Raw genomic sequence first — 20,370 nt, forward strand, 5'->3', positions numbered from 1 at the left:
AGGCATGCTCAAATCATTATGAAAAAGAGACAAGGAGGACCCGAGATGTGGTTCAGCAGTTGAGTGCTTGCTGCTGAATCCAGCAGCCAGAGTGGGCAGCTCACAACTGTCTGCAACTCCAGCAATCCAACACCTTCTTCCAGCCTTGGTGGGCACCCACAGACATGTGATATACACACACATGAATAGAAATAAATCTTAAAAAATACATAAGGCACTTTGTTTTAAAAGTGTCATTCTGAGGAGTTAGAGAGAGCTTCAGTGGCTACTGGCTTTTTTTCTAAAGGGCCCAGGTCCTATTCCCAGCCACCACCTGGCATCTCTCACTCAGTTTCAGGAGACCTGATATTCTCCTCTGGCCTCCATGGGCACTGCATGGACTTGGTGCACAGACACACATGCAGATAAAACACCCACATACATAAAATAAAAATTTAAAATTCTCAATCCAAATATTTAAATTTACTTAAAAACTCTTAACCACTTAAAAGTAGCAAAACCACCAGGCAGTAGTGGGGCACACCTTTAATCCCAGCACTCTGGAGGCAGAGGCAGGTGGATCTCTGTGAGTTCCAGGCCAAACTGCTCTACAGAGCTAGTTCCAGGACAGCTAGTGCTGTTACACAGAGAAACTCTGTCTCAAAAAAACAAAACAAATGAACAAACAGAAACAAAAAATAAATTAGCAAAACCAGCATATTTTAAGACAGATATTTAAAACACTGAAGTAGTCAGTGTGTATGGCTTTGTATATCATTTAGTGGTAAAGATGTTAGTATACTGATTGGTCAAAGTTCCAGTAGAAGAGCCTGGACATTGCTTGCAAAGCAGTATTAAGGCAGCATGGATCACTGCTCCCTCCATCTCTGGCAGCACACTGACACTACCTAAAGGTTGAGCCACTGTGCAGGCTATTCTGTGTGACCATGACTCACACAGAACGGTTTGCTGCCACCAAAATTATGGGGGAAAAGGCAGAACAAAAGAAGGCCACACAGCAAGCATGAACTATGCTAGGAAAAAGAAAACGATGAACGTGAAAGTTACTGGGCACAGCCATCAGCTTAGACTGCACGTTCACAAGCAGGCTATTATTAGAGTCACATTGTCACTGCTGAATGGAGATGGTTGTAACAGAAAGGATGGAGTGCCGATGTGTAAAATGACCATGAAATCACCAGGCAGCTGGAGAGATCCCACATGCTAATAAGCAGCTCCGCCACAAAGAACCTTAGCGGTCTGAGGTAAAGAAGTAGACAGAAAACTAATGGATTGAGAAGAGGCAGGCCTCAGTGCATGTGCGGCTGCGTAGGTCAGTAGCACACAAAGCAAAGGCCGGTGCAGAAGGGCATTGATCCGCCACAGTGATTTATTGAGGCATTAATAATACAAGTGTACATCAACTGATCCACAGTCAAAAGTGGCAGGTCCCTAAGAAATTTACAAGCACTTAAGTAAATCAAAATACATATTATTTTGTTCAATCTAACAGTCTTCTGCGTGGGGTACAGAAGGCTCGTGATAAACAGGGTCTCAGTAATGCACAGTGATTCTGATTGGACCTTTTGTACAAAACCTTGTTCCCAGTAGCATGCACCCACCAATAAAGACTTCAGTACAAAAAATTAACCCTAAGCACTACATTTAAGTAGAAACGAGATATAATTCTGAATGTGTTTTTCTGAAGAGCACATAAAGGAGAAAAAAAAAGATAAAACAAAACAACAACAACAAAAAAACCCAAAACCACACAGTAATACAAAGCTTTGTATGAAAGCTCTTACTAGCACAGATCTGACATGGTTTGCACTTAAAACAGAAGCTCCCATCCACACTGCAGTGGTGGGGGAATCCCGAATCTTTCAAGTTAACAGAAATTGAAAAGGGAATAAAAGGGAGAAAAGAGGAGCAGAGCGAAGGGGAGGAGGGTGAGGGTAGGAAGGAGGAGGGACAAATGACATACCATCACAAAACAGTTCAAAATTTAATAAAAACAGGAAACAGAACGGAGGTCTGGAGGGGCAGGTGGGCTATTGATGCACTTGGTGAATGTGCTTGCACACAGCTGGCACACGTAGGCCCCTAGGTGGCGTACCGCTTGGTCCACTGTCTGGCCATCCGGTCGTGCTCCGCTCTGTTGGTCATGTACTGTGTGGCAATACTGCCCACCAGAGGGTCGGCTGTAAAAGAAGCAGAGCCAGGAGTCAGTAAGCAGCAGCGTGTCTTTCTAGGTGACATCAGGGCACTCCTCCCTTTAAAATCCACACTGGAGCTTCTCCACAGGGCAGAGTCACCATTACCGATACCTCCTGCCCCAGTTCTTGACAGGTTTCATTTTCTCTTCCTGCCCTCACCACACCCTTCCCTGGCTGCTCCCCTGGTCTTGGGCCCTGGGAAAGCACAGGTGGGCTGTGGGAGGGGTGCAGAGACCAGGGGAAGATTTCCTGGGAGGAGACTCAGACAGCTTGGCTGCCTTGATGTGGGCTTACCACCTACACCGTGGCTCTGAGACCCCAAAGTGTGGTCACAGTTAAGTGGAACATGTAGGTAAGCGTCAGTGCTTACCTCAAACAAAACAGGAGGAAGAATGCCTCCTTTCTCCTGCAATCAAATTTCACATGGCTCATTATCCTACAAACACTGGCCACCACTTAACAAACTCACTGCAGCGATCTCACAGGGCTGACAGGAGGAAGGAGAAAGAGGAGGGCCTGGAGCCAGTGGGCACAGGGACAGGAGCCTCAGTATTTATTGGGGGGGGGGAAGGTCAAATCTAAAAACATCAAAAGCTTTTCTAGAGAGCCTATCTTCCACCCAGTTCATTCAATTCTCTAATTTCTTTCTTTCCCTTGAATTTTATTTTCCTTATATTTGGTGTTGAAAATGTGGGTTTAGCCTAGCAGTTACCTGAAAAGGGACTAAAAGGGGAACGGCAGCAAGAGCTATTGTTAACTACAAACCACAGGTGGCCAGTGTGGTCAACACCGTGTAAGCTAGCAGGGCAGATGCCACAGGAGGACCAGGTCTCACCCCTAAGGTCAGAAGCCACACCACTGAGACCCTGCCTGAGTAAATCTTCCCATAATTACCCTAGGGAGAGATTGGTCCCAACATTTACTGGGTCACAGAAGTCTCGGGGTTTGCTCTGCTCTTCTGTGACCCTCCTTCTTGCTCTTACATCACTGAAACTTCAACCCAGCCTAGCCAGGAGTCACGATACAGAGCAGCAATGTGGAGCAAGACACCACCTTGTGCAGACTGGCCACTGTTCTGAGGGAAGCTCCACCCTAGCCCCTGGCATCCATATACCAGAACATCCCAGAGTGGGATGTTCTGATGGAAGCCCCACCTCAATATCCCTCCCAAATCTCTCTCTCCCCAAACTCTGGCCCATCCCAGAAAGCCCACCAAACAGGGTCCCATCCCCAGAGATGCTCAAGATTCATGGTTTTCCTGTCTCTCATTTCTGTCTTCTGGGGTGGGGTGGGATGGGAAAATCATCTGAGAGTGTTGTATCCATTAAACCTGTTTTTTTAAAAAAATAATTCAGTTTGATTTGGTTTGATTTGGATTGCTTCATCTGCGTAGAGGCTTATCGGGGTGCAGAAACTTTTCAACCATGGTACTTCTTAAAAATGTGGTCTTTAAGCTGGTAGGCACCAAAGGTAGGGGCCAAAGTGCAGCCAGTGTCACATTTCTCTGCCTTGGATTAAATGGCTTGTTCCAGGATTCTGCAGTTTAGACTGCAAAGCTGAGGGTCCCAGGACACAGGGCTCAGGACATGTGTTTCATTCTACAGAACCTGTATTAGTGACATACTTGGTCCATCCAACAAATGCTCTAGCTGAATGATTTATAGACAGTTGTGAGCCACTATGAGAGTGCCAGGAACTGAACTCAGTTCCTCTGGAGGAGCAGCCAGTGCTCTTAACCGCTGAGCCATCTCTTCAGCTCCAACAAAGTAGCCCTTGATGTTAAAAAGGTTTGAAGAGTGAAAGGACCAGGATAACTGAGTTAAAGGTCTGCAGTGTCAAAGTGGCTGAAGCGGAGCCAGGATGCTGTTCTTTCTGGTCCTTAACTATGAATATTCTCACAGGCCTGAGTAGTTCAAGGAGCCTCTCCTTCTAGAGCTGAAATAAGTATCCAGATGTAATGCATCTTACTCTATTACTGGAACAATCCACTCTGAAAAAGGGATTATTTCTCATTACTATATTTTTAAAAGATAGTTACAATTTTCCCAAGCCATTATTAATCTCTGGGATTTTAGCTATCAGTTTTCTTTCTCTATACAAATCTCATCGGTGGATTAACTGAAATCTAACTACTACTTTTTGTTTGCCTTAGAAAATGAATTGTTTGTTTTGAGCATGTTCATATTAATACAAAGAGAGCTCAATAGATGTTTAGGGTTGTGTTTTGTTGCTGGACTGGAACTCATTTGAGGTCAGTGCTGCCACAGAGCCACATCCTGAGCCTGGAGGGACCAGTGGAGCAAGTTCTAAAGGTTCCTGAGGCAGAAGCCCAGGACTCACAGTAGCATCAATGGATCCTTATTCGGCACGAATGGGCTCCATGCCTCCTGCCATTAACTGGAGCACAGTTCTCTGGTATTTATGATCCAGTGCAGGCAATGGCTCTGAATATTGCCTCCTCCCCCAGTGTTTTGAGATGTTATGTCATGCATACCCTTGATTCTACTGGAGAAAAGCATTCCTACAACTCACCTCACCGTCTAACCTCTTTTCTGAGGCCCATAGGATTGGTGGTGCCACCCAAAGGGCAGAGGGAGATGGGGCTGGATGACGGGGACGAAAGCAGCAACTGAGTACACAAAAGGAAGTGGACAAAGGGGGAGGGCGTAGGAAACAGTGCAGGGTGATTACTGTTCAAGTCCTCTGCAGGGCCAAAGAACTTTCCCTTCAGCCTGGCAGTTCAAAGGAGAAATTGATGGGAATTGTTTCCTTTCTCATGGAGGTCCACACAGAGGGGGTAGAGTTTGGATTCAGACTGCTGGGGATTCTAGCTGAGTTCTACTGCTTCCCAGATCGCCATGGGCAGATCACTCTGCTTCTCTACGCCTACATGTCCTCGGCTGCAAGATGATGTCAGCAGCAGTACCCACTCCACAGTTAAGCATAAAATGAGGTAACCGTCAGAAAGCAACTAAAACTATCAGATACTCCGAGTGAAGAAGATAGGCAGATACTGCTGGCACACATCTCTACAAAATATAAATCTGGGACTGCCAAGATGGCTCAGTGGGGAAAGGTGACTGCCATCCAGCCCTACAACTTGAGTTGGAACCCAGGTTCCACATGGCAACAGGATTCCACAAAGTTGTCCTCTGACCTCCACAGAGCACCCCTTTCCACGAAATGAATAAAATAATATAAATATGTTTTTCCAGTTATAATCCAAAGTTGGTATACCTTCCAAGATCTACTGTGATGTAGACTGCCTTTTCTTTTCTTTCTTTTGTGTCTTCCACTCATGTTTTCCTATTACTTCCAGTGTAAGAACCCCCAATCCTCCACAGCCTGCTACTTCTACTGAGGTTGGTTCTCACTGCATCTGCCCTGAAGCATCTTTTGACATTTAGCTAAAGCACAACCTCTTTGGGAGCATCTTAGGGGCTTTCTATAAGTTTCACCTGTCTATCTCTGACTTGGCTGCCCACAGCTGTAATGCTGCACAGTAGATACTTCCTTTCAGTGGCCTGTCAATTATCTATATTCCCACTGCCCAGACAGCACACAGGCATCCAGCTGCTATTTCCTATACCATACTGTGTACTGAGCACTGGAGAAACAGTACTAAACAGTGGGCAAACACTGCCACACATGGATGAAGACATGAATTCAGGTCCTGAAACCCACATTAATGCTGAATATAATGTCTGGTGCCTCTGCAATCCCAGAAGTCTAACGGCAAGATTCAAGGAGGAAACAGGAGAATCACCAGAGGCTCACAGGCCAGTCATCCTGGCATGTGCAGTGGAGAGCTAGCCTGGCATACACAGTGGAGAGCTAGCCTGGTATACACAGTGGAGAGCTAGCCTGGCATATGCAGTGGAGAGCTAGCCTGGCATACACAGTGGAGAGCTAGCCTGGTATACACAGTGGAGAGCTAGTCTGGCATGTACAGTAGAGAGCTAGCTTGGTATACACAGTGGAGAGCTAGCCTGGCATGTGCAGTGGAGAGCTAGCCTGGTATACACAGTGGAGAGCTAGCCTGGGACACACAGTGGAGAGCTAGCCTGGCATGTGCAGTGGAGAGCTAGCCTGGGACACACAGTGGAGAGCTAGCCTGGCATGTGCAGTGGAGAGCTAGCCTGAGACACACAGTGGAGAGCTAGCCTGGCATGTGCAGTGGAGAGCTAGCCTGAGACACACAGTGGAGAGCTAGCCTGGCATGTGCAGTGGAGGGCAATGTGAGACTTTGTCTCAAACAAGGTGGAAATCGAGGGACATACCTAAGATTGTCCTGTGACCGCCACAGAAAAGGAAGTATCTATGCAGACTTCCCACAAGTCAGACACAGTGATGTTGCAGTTCTTCTGAACCCAATTCTTTTATTATTTCTTCACTGTGGCTTCAATCCAGCCACTATATTGCTATACCTGTTGCTTTTGCACTTGTCCTCACCTATGCAGTCAACATTTTGTTATATTTTTCAGTTCCCAATGAGTCTCTGTAGGCTTTGTGTGGATGGATTGACAGAAAAGAGTTCAAATATGTTTCTTACACAGAATTTTCCTTCCCGTGGTTCAGTCTAGCCTGGTTCTAGTTTGTTTAAAGCTTTCATAAAATTAACTAGTAATAGATGTGTACCATAATAAATTCAAAGAGGAAGAAATATGAAGTAAAATATGTTACACCCCTCCTGTCTCAGTAGATTGGTGTTTAGCCCCATGCTATGGGGCTCCCACGACAGGTGCTCTGCAGCTTCTCTTTTTTCTTTGCAGTGGTGTGCTGGAGCTGTGCTTCTCAGATGGCACCCCCAGATCAAGTTTGTTATCTTTAATAACCACAGGCACACTCCTCCCCATTGTTAACATTGCTTTTTCCATTCTCCAGGGGTCACATTTGATTCTGTTTGCCACAGGAGCTAATACTACAAACCAGGCATGGTGGCACATGTCTGTGGTCCCAGAACATAGGCCGCTGAAGCAGAAGGAGCATGAATTTGAGGCCACCCTGGGTCACAGAAGCAAAAGCATCTCAAAAAATGAAACTCCAAACTGAACCAAACCAAACAACACACAAATATAACAGAGATGCTATTCTAGTATGGACTAGATATGAAGATCCCTGGAAGGTAAACACATCCATGACAAACTGTGGGACCAGAGGGCGAACATTCTAAGTTTTGGGCAAATATTGTCCAACTGCCTTTTGATGCCAGGAAGAAAATGTACTCTTTCTGAACACTCTCACCAATTATTACTAATTACTAATTTTTCCCATTATAACAGAAAAAAATACCTGTCCTTGATATCTTTGTGTTTGAGTTGATGCTGACCAAGATCTAACTCTTCTGGCATTTGTTCACCATTTGCATTTCATCTTCTATAAGCCGTCTGCTGTGTCCTATGTCCTTTCACAAGTTATACACTATATTCTAAAAGGACTGATGTTCAGCTTTGGTCTCAGTCAGTGTCTGCTTCAGCCTTTGGAAGACTCAAAAGCAAATTATCTCCTCCAGTTTTGACTTTCCTAAGTGTACGGAGTGCCAGGATCACACTGGTCACTATCATATCTAATAAACACACACTGCTTTTTAATTGTGGTAAGTATCCTAAGTGGGACGGGGGCTGAAAACTGTTTTGTAGCCAAAGATAAGACAGAACACACAATGGGAATGCTTGCAACTATCTTCTTTAGCTCTTGTCATACCTGGCGTTGGAGATTGGAGCCAACGCCTTGTTCATTCCTGGCAAACAGTCTATTGCCAAGCTATACCCCAGTTGGGAACTGCTTACACTCGAATTTAAGTGAGTGATCATGGAACAGGAAGAGTAGCTGGCCTGTGTTCTAAAAGACTTGTGACTAACATAGGTCTTGTTAATGTCTGCTGTGGGTTCTAACAGTCACAGAAAGGGCTTGCTAATGACCAAGGGCAGCTGGTTGGAAGTCACACCTCCAATGACTGGGAGATGTGAAAAAGGATGCACAACTGTTAGGGCAAAAGCTGGGGCTTCACTGTGTGGAACAGCTTCACTGACACTTCACTGTCACCGACGGCTAACTGTGAGAACACTGAAGCCCTCACCTTCCTGTCACTATTGGAACAGAAGAAAAGCTCGTTGACTGGACGGCCATCTCCACCATAGGAACCTGTATTGGTACACATGGGCCCAACATATGTATTCCTCTTCAGCTGGAAACCGTTTCTAGTTAAGTATGCAGAGGGGCCATGCAGCAGCTGGCAGTGCTAAGAAATATTAACCACTACATACACACACACACACACACACACACACACACACACACACACACACACTTCAATAATAATTGCAGTGTTTACTGAAGTCTTAAACCCCCAAGTTTCCTACTTCTTCTTGTATCACAGAAGTTCATATTATGATGGGAACATTTAACTTTGCCTTAGGCTGTTCATTGATTCTAACTGCAGACTGCTCAGTGTTCAACCACAGTAAACCCTGATGCACGTCTGAGGACAACACTGCTTACTGTTATGTGGGAGAAGGAGATGTTCCCTGGGTATCTCTTGCTCCTTAACCCAGTTTTAAGGTCTCCCGAGATGTATAGGTTACAGTTTGTAAGCAGTAAATCATTCTTAAAATCTTCTGGCATGATGTCATGATTATACGGGCCATCTCCACTCAGACACAAAACTGCTGTGCATATCTGGATTCACACTTGTTTGTTTATTTATTTATTTTTATCTCTGTCTGTGCATGTGCATGTATGTGTGTGCATGTGTGTGTGCATATATTTGGAGGTCAGAGAACAGCTTGCAGGGGTTGGTTCTCTCCTTTCATCATGTGGGTACTGGAGACTGAACTTGTATCATTAAGGCTTGGCAGCAAGAGCCTTTACCTGCTGAGCCATCTCCCCAGCCCCTTTCCTAAGCAATCTCTTTTCTAGCCCCAATCCCGGGCTTGCACACACTAGACAAGTACTTTGCATCATTGGACTCTACCTCAACCTGAGATTGTTGTGGCTCCTGTTAGATACTCACTGTTGTAGGTTTTCATACTGGCTGAGTGAGTCTCTGATGAGATCAGATACAGAATAATTCAAATTCTTTTACCTCAGGGCCACAAGACTCCTGTCTATCTGTAGAACACTGCAAGGCTCTGGAATACGGGCATTCCTCTGTCCTGCTAGCTGAACTAGTTAAGGATCAGGCTGTTATCAGACAGAGATGAGATCTGTATGTTGGGGCAAACTACAATACTAATTACGGGCCTAGTAAAGGCAGAAATATTGTCTTGAAAGATGAGTTTTAAGTGTGCCTGTGTGCCTAAAGAGCCATTTAAGGAGTTCGTTAGCTTTCAGTCTAGGTAACAAAACACCCGAGAAAAACAAGCTTCAAGGAAGAGATAGCTCCTGGTTTCAGAGGCTCCAGCCTATAGTCACTTGGTGGTGGTGTTGCGTTGGGCCTGTGTTGGCTCAGTTTATCATGGCAGAAGAAAGAGGTGAAGGGTGGAGGAACTGCTCAAGGAATTCACAGCCTCTGGTGAGTAAAGGAGAGAGGAAGGGGCTAGGCTCCCACACATACCCCTCAAGACATGCCCTGATGACCTAATTCTCCCACGTCCTAACTGTTCTACCAGCTCCCTGCAGGCCCTTGGGCCAGGAACCAAACCTTTACCACAGAGCTCTCGTGGGTACTTGAGAGCCGCCACATCAGGGAGATAGATTTTAATTAAATGGGAGACATGTTCCAACTAGATTTAAAGTTGAGAATATGAAATAAAACTGCATACACCTAGCACGATGTGCTGTTATTAGTTAAGGGTTAAGGATGCTAAAGAGGCATTGAGTATCCTATGTTCTACAGACAGTAATGTTTCTATATGGAACTACTAGGAGGAAGATGATCTGTCTTGGCTGACTCTAGAAGTCCTTATCATACCAAGCAAGGGAGAGGCAGGAAACTTGGGGGAACAGGGAGCTCCAGCTTTGGGAGTAAGGTGCTTGCCCTATTTTCTTGTTTCTATAAAAATGTGAGAAGATGACTTTCCACAGGGGGCAGCACCTGTGGCATGCTGGTACAGGGTACTGGCAAGAAGGAAACTGTTGAGTGTGGTCCCTGGCTGAGGTTGAGTGAGGTGAGAAGCACAGGCAGCTGGCCCACCTGCTGATTTGCTCCTGGATGCAGCCTGCATGGTCACTGCTGTCTTGCTTGTGTAGCAGGAGGCCACCGGCAGGTAGAAGGCACTCCAAGGATAAAGAGACTGGTGGGGGATTGCTGTGGGAGAGGGCGTGTGCTCTCAAGCCTATATGCCCCGAAATTCTGAACTTTGTAGGGATTTTAAAAAGGGCACTTTTTTTTGCAACCGTGGCTTATGCAGCTTGCTTTTTTTTCAACTTTTTTTAAAATTTGAATTAGAAACAGGATTGATTTACGTGACAATCCCAGTTCCCTTCTCCCACCCATCCTCCCCTACCACCACCCCAACTAAAACCCTATCTATCTGATATCCTTTCTGCTCCCCCTGGATGGTGAGGCCTTCCATAGGGGGTCATCAGCGTCTATTGTATCCTTTGGGATAGGGCCTAGGCCCACCCCCGTGTGTCTTGGCTCAGGGAGTATTCCTCTATATGGAATGGACTCCCAAAGTCCACACCTATGCTAGGGATAAATACTGGGCTTCTACAGGAGGTCCCATAGATTTCTGAGGTTTCCTCACAGAAATCCATGTTCCTGGAGTCTGGATCAGTCCCATGCTGGTATTCCAGCTATCAGTCTGGGGAACAAGAGTTCCCCGATGTTCAGGTCAGCTGTTTCTGTGGGTTTATTTCTGGAATTTTAACAGTTTTGGAATGCAGTCCACTGCAGAAACTGCAAGAGCAGAAAACAGCATCATGGGTAAGGGGCCTGTGTCTGAACAAGGAAGGGGCTGACACTAACAGGTCAGGCTCCCATGTCCTCCTGTGGTTCACTCTGTCTCAGTTCTTAAATGAAAATGTCATCTAGCATTCACGTGCAAACTACATTCATTTGTCAGCCATAATCAAAGGATGAAAGTAGACAAAAAGTGAAGGAAAAAACCAGCCTGAGATTTCTGGAAGAACTGTTTGGCCACACAGGGCCTGCATGAAGAGCACTGCAGTGTGTCCTTGTTTGTAGGTTATGGACTCCCTTTCTTCATAACAGAGCACGAAATAGATTTACATACACACACGCATGTCACACCCTCAGTCCCCACCCCCACCAGCTGCCAAGCATTTACCATGACATTACTGGGGAAGAGGCAGTCAAGGAGCTTGAGTCAGCATCTGGTCCTGAGCATCAGAAAACTGGGAAGGGAGCTTGAAATTCCTTGATGTGAAGTGGCCTCTGACCCTGTCACCAGAAGGCTTGCAGGTCATGTCAGGGTTTGTGAAAGATGCAAGGGGGATGATAACTGTGGGAGATGGTGGGCTCAGGGACACCATCTACATACTCCTCAACTCCCAGCCCCGAGGAGCCAGGCCCTGAGGAGGGAAGAAAATGGCACCTGAGAGCCACATACAGAGGGAGGAGGAAATGATTTCAGTTGGGTATGGGGTGGCCTTAAGACAGACCTGGTTGACATTCTGAGAGCTGAAAGTGACTTGAACATTGGAGGGTCTGCTGGACATTGTCCAGGGACAGAAAAGTGAGAATCTGCAAGACAGTGTAGGCAGTGTGGGAGAAGGAAACCTGCTGTGGAGGAATGCCTCTTGAGACTACTCAGTACATGGTGAGAGAACACTCCTCAAAAGATAGTTAGGGGCTGGGAGACAGCTCAGCTGGTAAAGTGTTTGCCACGTAACTGTAACCATGAAGACACATTTGCTCCCCTGCGCCAATACACAAATAAAAAGCCAGGTGGGAGTGAAGCTGCATGGCTGTGATCTCAGGGAACCCAGCTTCCGGCCTGCCACAGTGGCTGAAGCAGTGACTTCCAGGCCGCCTCAAAAGAAACAGGGACATTTGACATCAACCCCTGGCTTCTACATGTATGCACACACAAACTTGAATACACAGATGAACATAACACATACATATATATTTAAAACTTTGGAAAGTTCTTCAAGTCTCTGTGTTAGAGCATGCAATCGATGTGTTCTGAACTATGGAGTGTGCTGTGGAGAGCTGACCTGTGGAGCTAGCTCAGCACGGATGACACACGTGCTGACATGTGCAGCAGCTCCAGGCATAGTTAAGCAATACTTCCCAACAGGGCCTCAAACACTGCCCTCATCCCATGGCACTTCAGACCTCCCAGACCCACATATCACTTGACCCAAACGCTACAGCCCAAAGCTTCAGGTGCAAGTAGTCCAGGAAACAAAATGCCAAGATATTGGAAGAGATGTTTTAAAAATTCAAACCGTATTAAGGAGACACAATTCAGACATTGTGCAATTCATCTGCTTAAAGCTCACATGCCAATGATTTCTAGTTTATTGTGCAACCACTATCACAGTGCTAACAATTCTCATCCTCTCCCCCGAAAAGCCTGTTAGCAGTCACTTCTCTTTGACCCAAATCCCCTGCCTCCAGGTGACTCCCCCAGTCCCCAGATGCAGTCCCCAGAAGACCCCCTGAATTCCCCAGGCTACTCCAACTTCCAGCCAATTCCTCCAACCTCCAGACGCTGCCTCCAGACCCCCAGATGTTTCCTCCAGGTCCCCAGACAACTCCTCCAACCCCTAGGGACTCTTGTGTCTACAGATTTGCTGATCTGGACATATCGGCAGATGGAATATCATGTATATTCCTGTATCTAGATGCTTTCCCGGAGCGTGTCTTCAAGGCTCACCCATGTTTGGTGTGCATCTCTAACCCACTCTTTTTACTGCCGTCTATTTCCCCACTGTATGGATCCACCTCTGTTGCAGTTTGGATGTGAGATGTCCCTCAAAAAGTCCCATGTACTGAAGGCCTGATCTTCAGCTTTTGGTACCCTTGGAGGAGACCGGACATTTAGAAGGCAGGCCCCAGTATTAGGTTAGGTCATTAATATCCTCTTAAAGGGGACATTGGGACACCTTACTTCCCAGCTGTCTTAAGATGAACAAGGCTTCTCTGCCATGAGCTCCCACAATGATGTGCTTTGCTTCCACTGCCCCAACACCGGGGATGAGCAACCATGGACTGAAACCTTGGCATTATGAGTCCAAATAAAACCTTTTGTCTCTTTAAGTTGATTCATTTCAGGTATCTGACACAGTCACAGAAATCCACCTGAAATAATCATGTTAATTCATCTGTTCACCAATGAATATGTGAGCTGTTACAAATAATGCTATAAAGAACATTTACACGTACACACACACACACACACACACACACACACACACACACACAGACACACACACACACACACTTTTTTTTTTTTTTGAGGTCTCAGGCCTTAGCCTCCTTAGTGCTGGGATTATGAATATGTGCCATGATGACCATCCTGTGTACAGATACACACAAACACACACACACACACACACACACACACACACACACACACACACACACACACACAATTTTTCCATTTCTTTTGGGTTGTAGAATTTCTTGGCCATCGCAATTCTGTGTTTAACTATTCAAGGAACTAGTACATGATGCTGAAGGCTAAGGTGTCATTTATATTCCTGTTAATGTATAAAGTTTCTAATTTTCTACACGCTCCTTAATATTTGCTAGCACCTGTGGCTGCTACATTTTATTTTATTTCTGGTTTTGAGGATTGAACCCAGGGCCTCAAGTATGCAAGGCACAAACTCTGCCACTGAGCTAAATGCTCTGAGCTCATTCTCTGTGGCTTTCAGGCATCATGTGCCCAGGTTTTTTGCTTTTTAAACCCATGCTTTCTACAAACTCTTGTTCCTGACGGCCATGGAAAGGAAATTCACTCTCACTGAACTATTTTCTGTAAGAGACAGATTACTTGGATCATGTCCCTACCCTCTGCCTATTCCTGATGTTAGTTTTTTTTGTTTGTTTCTTTTAAACAGCAATCTGAAGAAACTTGTTTGTTTCATACAACTTTTACTTAAAATATGTTTTAAACTCATTGGATCAAATGCAATCTACTCAGGATAGACACACACTGATATAACAGTACCTTCTGTTCGAATTCTTCTTCGGTGGCCATGTGGAGCCAGAGGATGGGTGTCAAGGGGCTGTGTACACAGTGGTCACACCCTGCACCTTCACACCATGTCTCCACCAGGTCTAGGAATGTGGACTTGAACCCATAGACAATACCTTGGCTCAGAGCCTTGGTGGTTCAGTTTCCCAGGCCTTTCTACCTTGGCTGCTGGAAACCTGTGGTCCAGGGGATACAGGAGTTCCTGTGTATGAAGGACTACCCATCCATCACAGGCACGGGCTGACCTGCATTTAGCCAAGGCACCATATGATGCCACCTTAGGAACAACAACTACAAGTAAACATGGTCAGACTAGTCTTCCTAGACACACCAGACTCTAAGAAAGGAGAAAGCAGAAGGGCACTAATTTCACAAGGGACTTTTAATGCCCCAAATGAGGCAGAAGTATGGGGCACAAGAAGAAAAAGGAGCCCCTCACTGAGGAGTCTGGCTGAAGCCACTTTCAGAATCATAATTCCAACTCTGATGAGATGGCTCAGTGGTTAGGAACTCAGGCTGCTCTTGCAGAAGACCCAGGTTTGGTTCCCAGCATCCACATGGTGGCTCACAAAGATCTGTAACTCAAGTTCCAGGACATCCAATGTTCTCTCCTGGCCTCTGTGGGCCCTGAACACACACTATACTCACATTCCCACAGGTTCACACACATACACACAAAAATAAATAAATCTTAAAAAAAAAAGAATTCTAACACAATAATATTTCCTCAGGGGCTTACTTCTTTCCCAGCCATTTAAACCTCCAATTTCCTAGGAGTCTTACTGTAAATACTACTTACAGTTAAGGCATATTCCAAGCCCCTGTGCAACCCCTGTGCTCCTATTTTATCATTAGATGATAATCTCATCTAAGACCTCTGTCTTAGTGGTTTATTGCTGTGAAGAGACACCATGACCAAAACAACTCTTCTAAAGGAAAAAACATTTAATTGGAGCTGTCTTAGAGTTCAGAGGTTTAATCCATTATTGTCATGGTGCAAAGCATGGCAGCATGCAGACAGACATGGTGCTGAAGATGCAGCTGAGAGTTCTACAAGTGGATCAGGAGGCAGCAGAAAGAGAGTCAGGCACTGGGCCTGGATTGAGCATTTGAAACCTCAGAGCAAGGTCACACCTACTCCCAGAAGGCCACACCTCCTAATAGTGTCACTCTCTGAGTCTATGAGGACCATTTTCATTCAAACTACCACAGACTCTCAGAGCCACCATACGATGCTATAAAACTAGCTTATAAGAAAGAGAAAAGGGAGAAAGTCTTTTATAACAACACCCTGTCACATAATTCGAGAGTCATCAAAATGGTACATGAGGCTAACACCAGGACAATGGTGCCTCTCATATTCATATCCACACATGGATATGTCTTATTCATTGCCAACTGCCAAGCCTGTTGGCTTGTGTTCTGTGCCTAAGCCCCACACAGGAGAAGGAGAGAACAGAGTCCTGAAAGTTGTCCTCTGACCTCTGTGTGTGTTGTGGCATGTGTATGACCCCTCCCCCTACTAATTAAGTATAATAATTTAAAGATTCTTTTAATGCGCTGCGACTGTCTCTTTGAGCCCACACTTATGCACTTGGATGTGCTTTGTTCTCTTCCTCAAGGTCTTCCTCTTTAGTTCTAACAAAACACAGCTCTGCTTCATAAGGGCATTCTGTGAGCACATATGCACTCCTGTGCATGTGCTTGCAGGCTTCTCAATTGCTTCACTATCTTAGAATTTTTTTTTTTTGAGACAGAATCTCTCATTGAACCTGGCACTCATCAAGTTAGCAGGTTGCTAATAAGCCCCTAGGAACTATCCCTCCAGCACTGTGATTACAGATATACACACCAACAGTAGCTTTTTTGGGGTGCTAGGAGTTTGAACACCCCGGTCCTCATACCTGAGCAGCAGGTACTCTCCCCACAGAACCAGGATGTGAACATCACTTCTGCCTTAAAGTCAAGGTTCCAGTTTTGCTTGAGCTGAGGTCCCTAAAGGATTAAGGGACTCCTCAGGCTGCTGCAGGTTGACAGAAGGAGCTGACTGACAGGAAGACACAGGAGAAGGGTGACAGAAACTCTTGTCAAGGCAATGCTCAGCATCACTTCCTCTCAGTAGTGCTGAACTCAAGTGCTGAACATCTTGTTCCACATGTGGGAGGGCCAACCAGGAGGAAGTTTTTCTAACCAGCACTTCACTTTGGTACAGAAGCAAATTCTCCTTGGTCAGCTGGCCTTGTGACCTCCCTAGGGTAGAATTCTTGACCCTCTGTTGTTTCTGACCTGTCTCTTTCAGGACCCCCAATGTACTGTTGTTGTGGATATTTTGATAGCACTCTGACACTCCTGAGACTGACAATAAAGTTCTCCTTAAATCAGAGGGCAGAGCTAGCTACTAGCTGACCAGAATTAGCCATGGAGGTTTTGGAGGATTAAGGATATATAGAGAGACACAGGAAGTATTAGGGAGGGATTTAGAAAGATTCTTAGCCCTTTTGGATAAAGGAAGGAGAGAGGTGGACACTGGTCGCTCCCGCTGCTTCTCTGATCATTCAGGATCTTACCTTAATATCTGACTCCTGAGTTTTTATTGATAAAGAATAACTAGATAAATACTTCATACTGTTGGACTGGCCTGTGCAACCGGCTGACCTCTCTAACCTAACACTTCTCAGCCAGTTGCAAGCTTCTCTCATTAAAACAAAACAAAAAACAATCATCACAAAAGCACCAGTCTTATTTCGTGACAAGGACAGACAAATGACCCCTCCCAGCACCTCCTCCTTCACAGGAGTGTGGTGATTATAGCTGACATCTCAGATGACTGCAGAGTGACTCCACAGTGGTGAGCCTGTCTTGTATGTGTTGCTACAATCCCCTCTCCTCTCATTTTGCCCATTCCCCAGACCTGTTGCCCTTCCTGCCCCAAACACTGGACCAAGAACAATGCTTGTTCTTTGATTCTCATCATGATGGGATGTCACCTGAGGGCCATCTGCTCCACAGGAATGCAGTGCAAGCTGAGCATTGGCACTCATCTCTTCTTGCTGCCAGGCTGTGGATGCCATATGACCAATGGCTTCACCCTCCTGCCACCAGGACTTCCCTTAAATGTGAGTGAAAATAAACCTTTCCTTCCTTAGGTTGTTTCTGTTAGGTGTTTAGTCATAGCAGCAAAGAAAACAACTTATGCTGATGCTGTGTGTGTGTGTGTGTGTGTGTGTGTGTGTGTGTGAGAGAGAGAGAGAGAGAGAGAGAGAGAGAGAGAGAGAGAGAGAGAGAGAGAGAGAGAGAGAGAGAGAGAGAGAGAGAGAGACAGATAGAGAGAGAGAGAGAGAGAGAGAGAGAGAGAGAGAGAGAGAGAGAGAGAGAGAATTTAGCTCTGCGTTGTGACAGGGAATTTTGTGTTCCTCGGCTCTCACACTGGGAGTTACCATTTACACCATCACTGTAAAGGACTCAGCAAATGGCAGGGTCCCAATCACCTCTTCCTCCTCCTTCTAAGCCTGGTTTTGATTGGTCCATCTTACTAACTGATGTTTTGAGTCAGTCTCTCTATGCAGCCAAGGCTGGCCTGGTCCTTCAGATCCTCTTGCCTCAGATTCTCCTGTGAGATCTAGTTTTTGAAAGTACAGATTAATATTAACATTACCCTGCTTTCCTTCTCTCCGCAGGATACACCATTAAATTTAGGAAAGACGCTGAAGACCCTGGGTGTGATCATGCAGACTAGTCGTGGAGTACAATGCTCCCCATGTGGAAAACTGCACCAGATTCCACCTACAGGGATCTTAATCTACAAGACACTGTCAAACCATGAAGTTTGTTTTTGGGGGGAGCTGAGGAGTGAACCCAGGGCCTGTACATGGTAAACAGGTTGCCTGCCCCTGAGCTTAGGTGCCATTACAGAATTTGTACTGGTGACACAAAGGTCACTTTTAGGGTTTTATTTTATTTTTGTTTTTCAAGACAGGGTTTTTCTGCAGTTTTGGAGCCTATCCTGGAACTCACTCTGTAGACAAGGCTTGCCTAGAACTCACAGAGATCTGCCTGTCTCTGCCTTCAGAGTGCTGGGATTAAAGGTGTGCACCATCACTGCCCAGCAAAGGCCATTTTTAATTCTGCATAAAAAAGTAAAGACTGGGCTAAAGCCCTGATTTGTAAATGCTCTGCATAGTGGGCACAGTCATAGCTTCACAAACTGAGTCTCATTTGGAGTATGTTTTGGAGGCTTCAGTTTGCTGTCAAAATTAAATGTGGTAACATGAACTAAATCATACAATCCGTTTAAATTCTAAAATAGTTATTTTTATAGCAGACTCATGAAGTTTAATTCACTCTGTTGCCTGAAAGCTTTAACGAATACTTAAAATACCTCCACCTATTTTCCTATAATTCATCACCATTGTTTCTGTTATAAATATGCTGCCTTGATTTGCATAGAAATTATATGTCTAGAACAGTATGGGGGCGGGAAGAGGCCGGGAACACACCCACCATCCCTAAATGAGAATGTGGTACATACATCTGCATGAACAATTACACTTTCTCACTTGTAAATGAGTTACCATTTGTCTTGCTTATTCTTAACACTGCAGTGACTGCTCTGAGGGAAGATGATAAACATATAGACACTGCTTTGCAAGGTTAAAATAACCTTTTCTGCCTAAAGTTTCGCTCCATTTCTGTCTGAGGACTTGAGAGTAAAGTTTTGTTAGTCACACTTACTATGTCATCTCATTTAGGTCTAGAAAAGCAAAAACAATGCAACCCCACAAAACATGTACTGTAGTAACTGCTGCAGCAAACACTAAGAGTGGATGCCCCTTTAATTACATCCATTAGCTAGTATTTCATACATGAACTGTTTTTATTCAGGATGCTTGCTTTATCCTTAATATCACTTGGAAGTTTATTGAAGTCTTGAAAGGTAGCAGTCTAGTTAAAATTAAAAGCATCATAGTGAAGACATTAGGGAGAATATGATGACCACAGAGCACATGGTGAACTTCAGCTCCACAGGGACAAGGTGGGGGTGGGGGGAGAGGTAAGGAAGTCCTAAAGGAGAGCAGACTGTCAGCAAAAATAGTGATTGCTTTTCTCTTGCAGATTAGGTCCAGGAAGAACCTACATATTTACATATTTAAATTACCTGGCCTGATAATAGCAAAAAAAAAAAAAAAAAAAAAAAAGTCAGTGAAGTATTATGTATACAAAGATAAGAAGAGCACTAAACACCTCTATCAGCCACTGTGCTGCCAATTCAAGACTAATCCATGAGTCAGACTTGAAAGATCCTATTGGAGGAGCAAACAGGTATTTATGGCTCAGTCCAGTAGTGGTAAGAAAAAGATGAGAGGAAACAAAGGAAGGAAGGACAGACACTGCTCAGGGTGGACAGGGCTGCTGGCATTCCTTAAACACATAACCTCCTTTAACTTCTACTGCAAGTAAGTTGATTACAACTGGAAATGAAAATTAGTAGTTTAGTCTAAGTCTCGTGTAGGCTAAGGTCAAGTCTGTGTAAAGCCTCTCTGACACTGGAGAGCCCCAGATAATCCGGTGTGTACGGAGTGGGGCAGGGAGAGCCTTCCTGCCCAATGGTACTGAGATTCTCTGCCCCTGGAGTAAGGCGAAATGCTTAATCAGATGCACTTGGAATCCTTAAAAGGCTCATGACTATACTAACAAGCCACTCTCAATTTACAATGAAATTGTATGCTAAAATTAAGATGAATAATTATATCTCCAGGGAAAATGTAAGAATAAAACTTAGTGGGTTAATGTCATTAGCAGGTTATTTTAATCTGTCAAAACTAAGGTCAACAATGTTCAGCCCACACCCACAGCAAACATCCTGTTGCATTTGTATTGAGGCATTAACTTTCCTATGTCTCATTTGATTGACCTCATTGCAATTTCTAGGTTTTGGTGTGTGTGGTGTACATGAATGTGTACATGTGTGAGGGGTACATGTACCTGTGGTATATGTGTGTGTGTAATTCAAGGTCCACATCAGGTGTCTTCCTCTTTTCCATCAAATATGTTTTTTTTTT

General features: G+C 45.0%; 1 protein-coding gene across 3 annotated transcripts in view; it reads right to left on the bottom strand.

Annotated features, from left to right (window-relative positions):
• Positions 1-1,350: 1,350 nt before the first annotated feature.
• The window catches only part of Ube2e2 (ubiquitin conjugating enzyme E2 E2), a 296,679-nt gene continuing 277,659 nt past the window's right edge, over positions 1,351-20,370 (bottom strand). For all 3 annotated transcript variants that reach the window (XM_027389395.2, XM_035452237.1, XM_027389396.2), the window contains exon 6: positions 1,351-2,180. In XM_027389395.2, coding sequence (XP_027245196.1) covers positions 2,083-2,180 — 98 coding nt within the window. In that variant the 3' untranslated portion in view covers positions 1,351-2,082. The remainder of the gene's footprint in view (positions 2,181-20,370) is intronic.

The sequence above is a fragment of the Cricetulus griseus genome (genome assembly GCF_003668045.3).
Source record: "Cricetulus griseus strain 17A/GY chromosome 1 unlocalized genomic scaffold, alternate assembly CriGri-PICRH-1.0 chr1_1, whole genome shotgun sequence".
Taxonomy (NCBI): domain Eukaryota; kingdom Metazoa; phylum Chordata; class Mammalia; order Rodentia; family Cricetidae; genus Cricetulus; species Cricetulus griseus.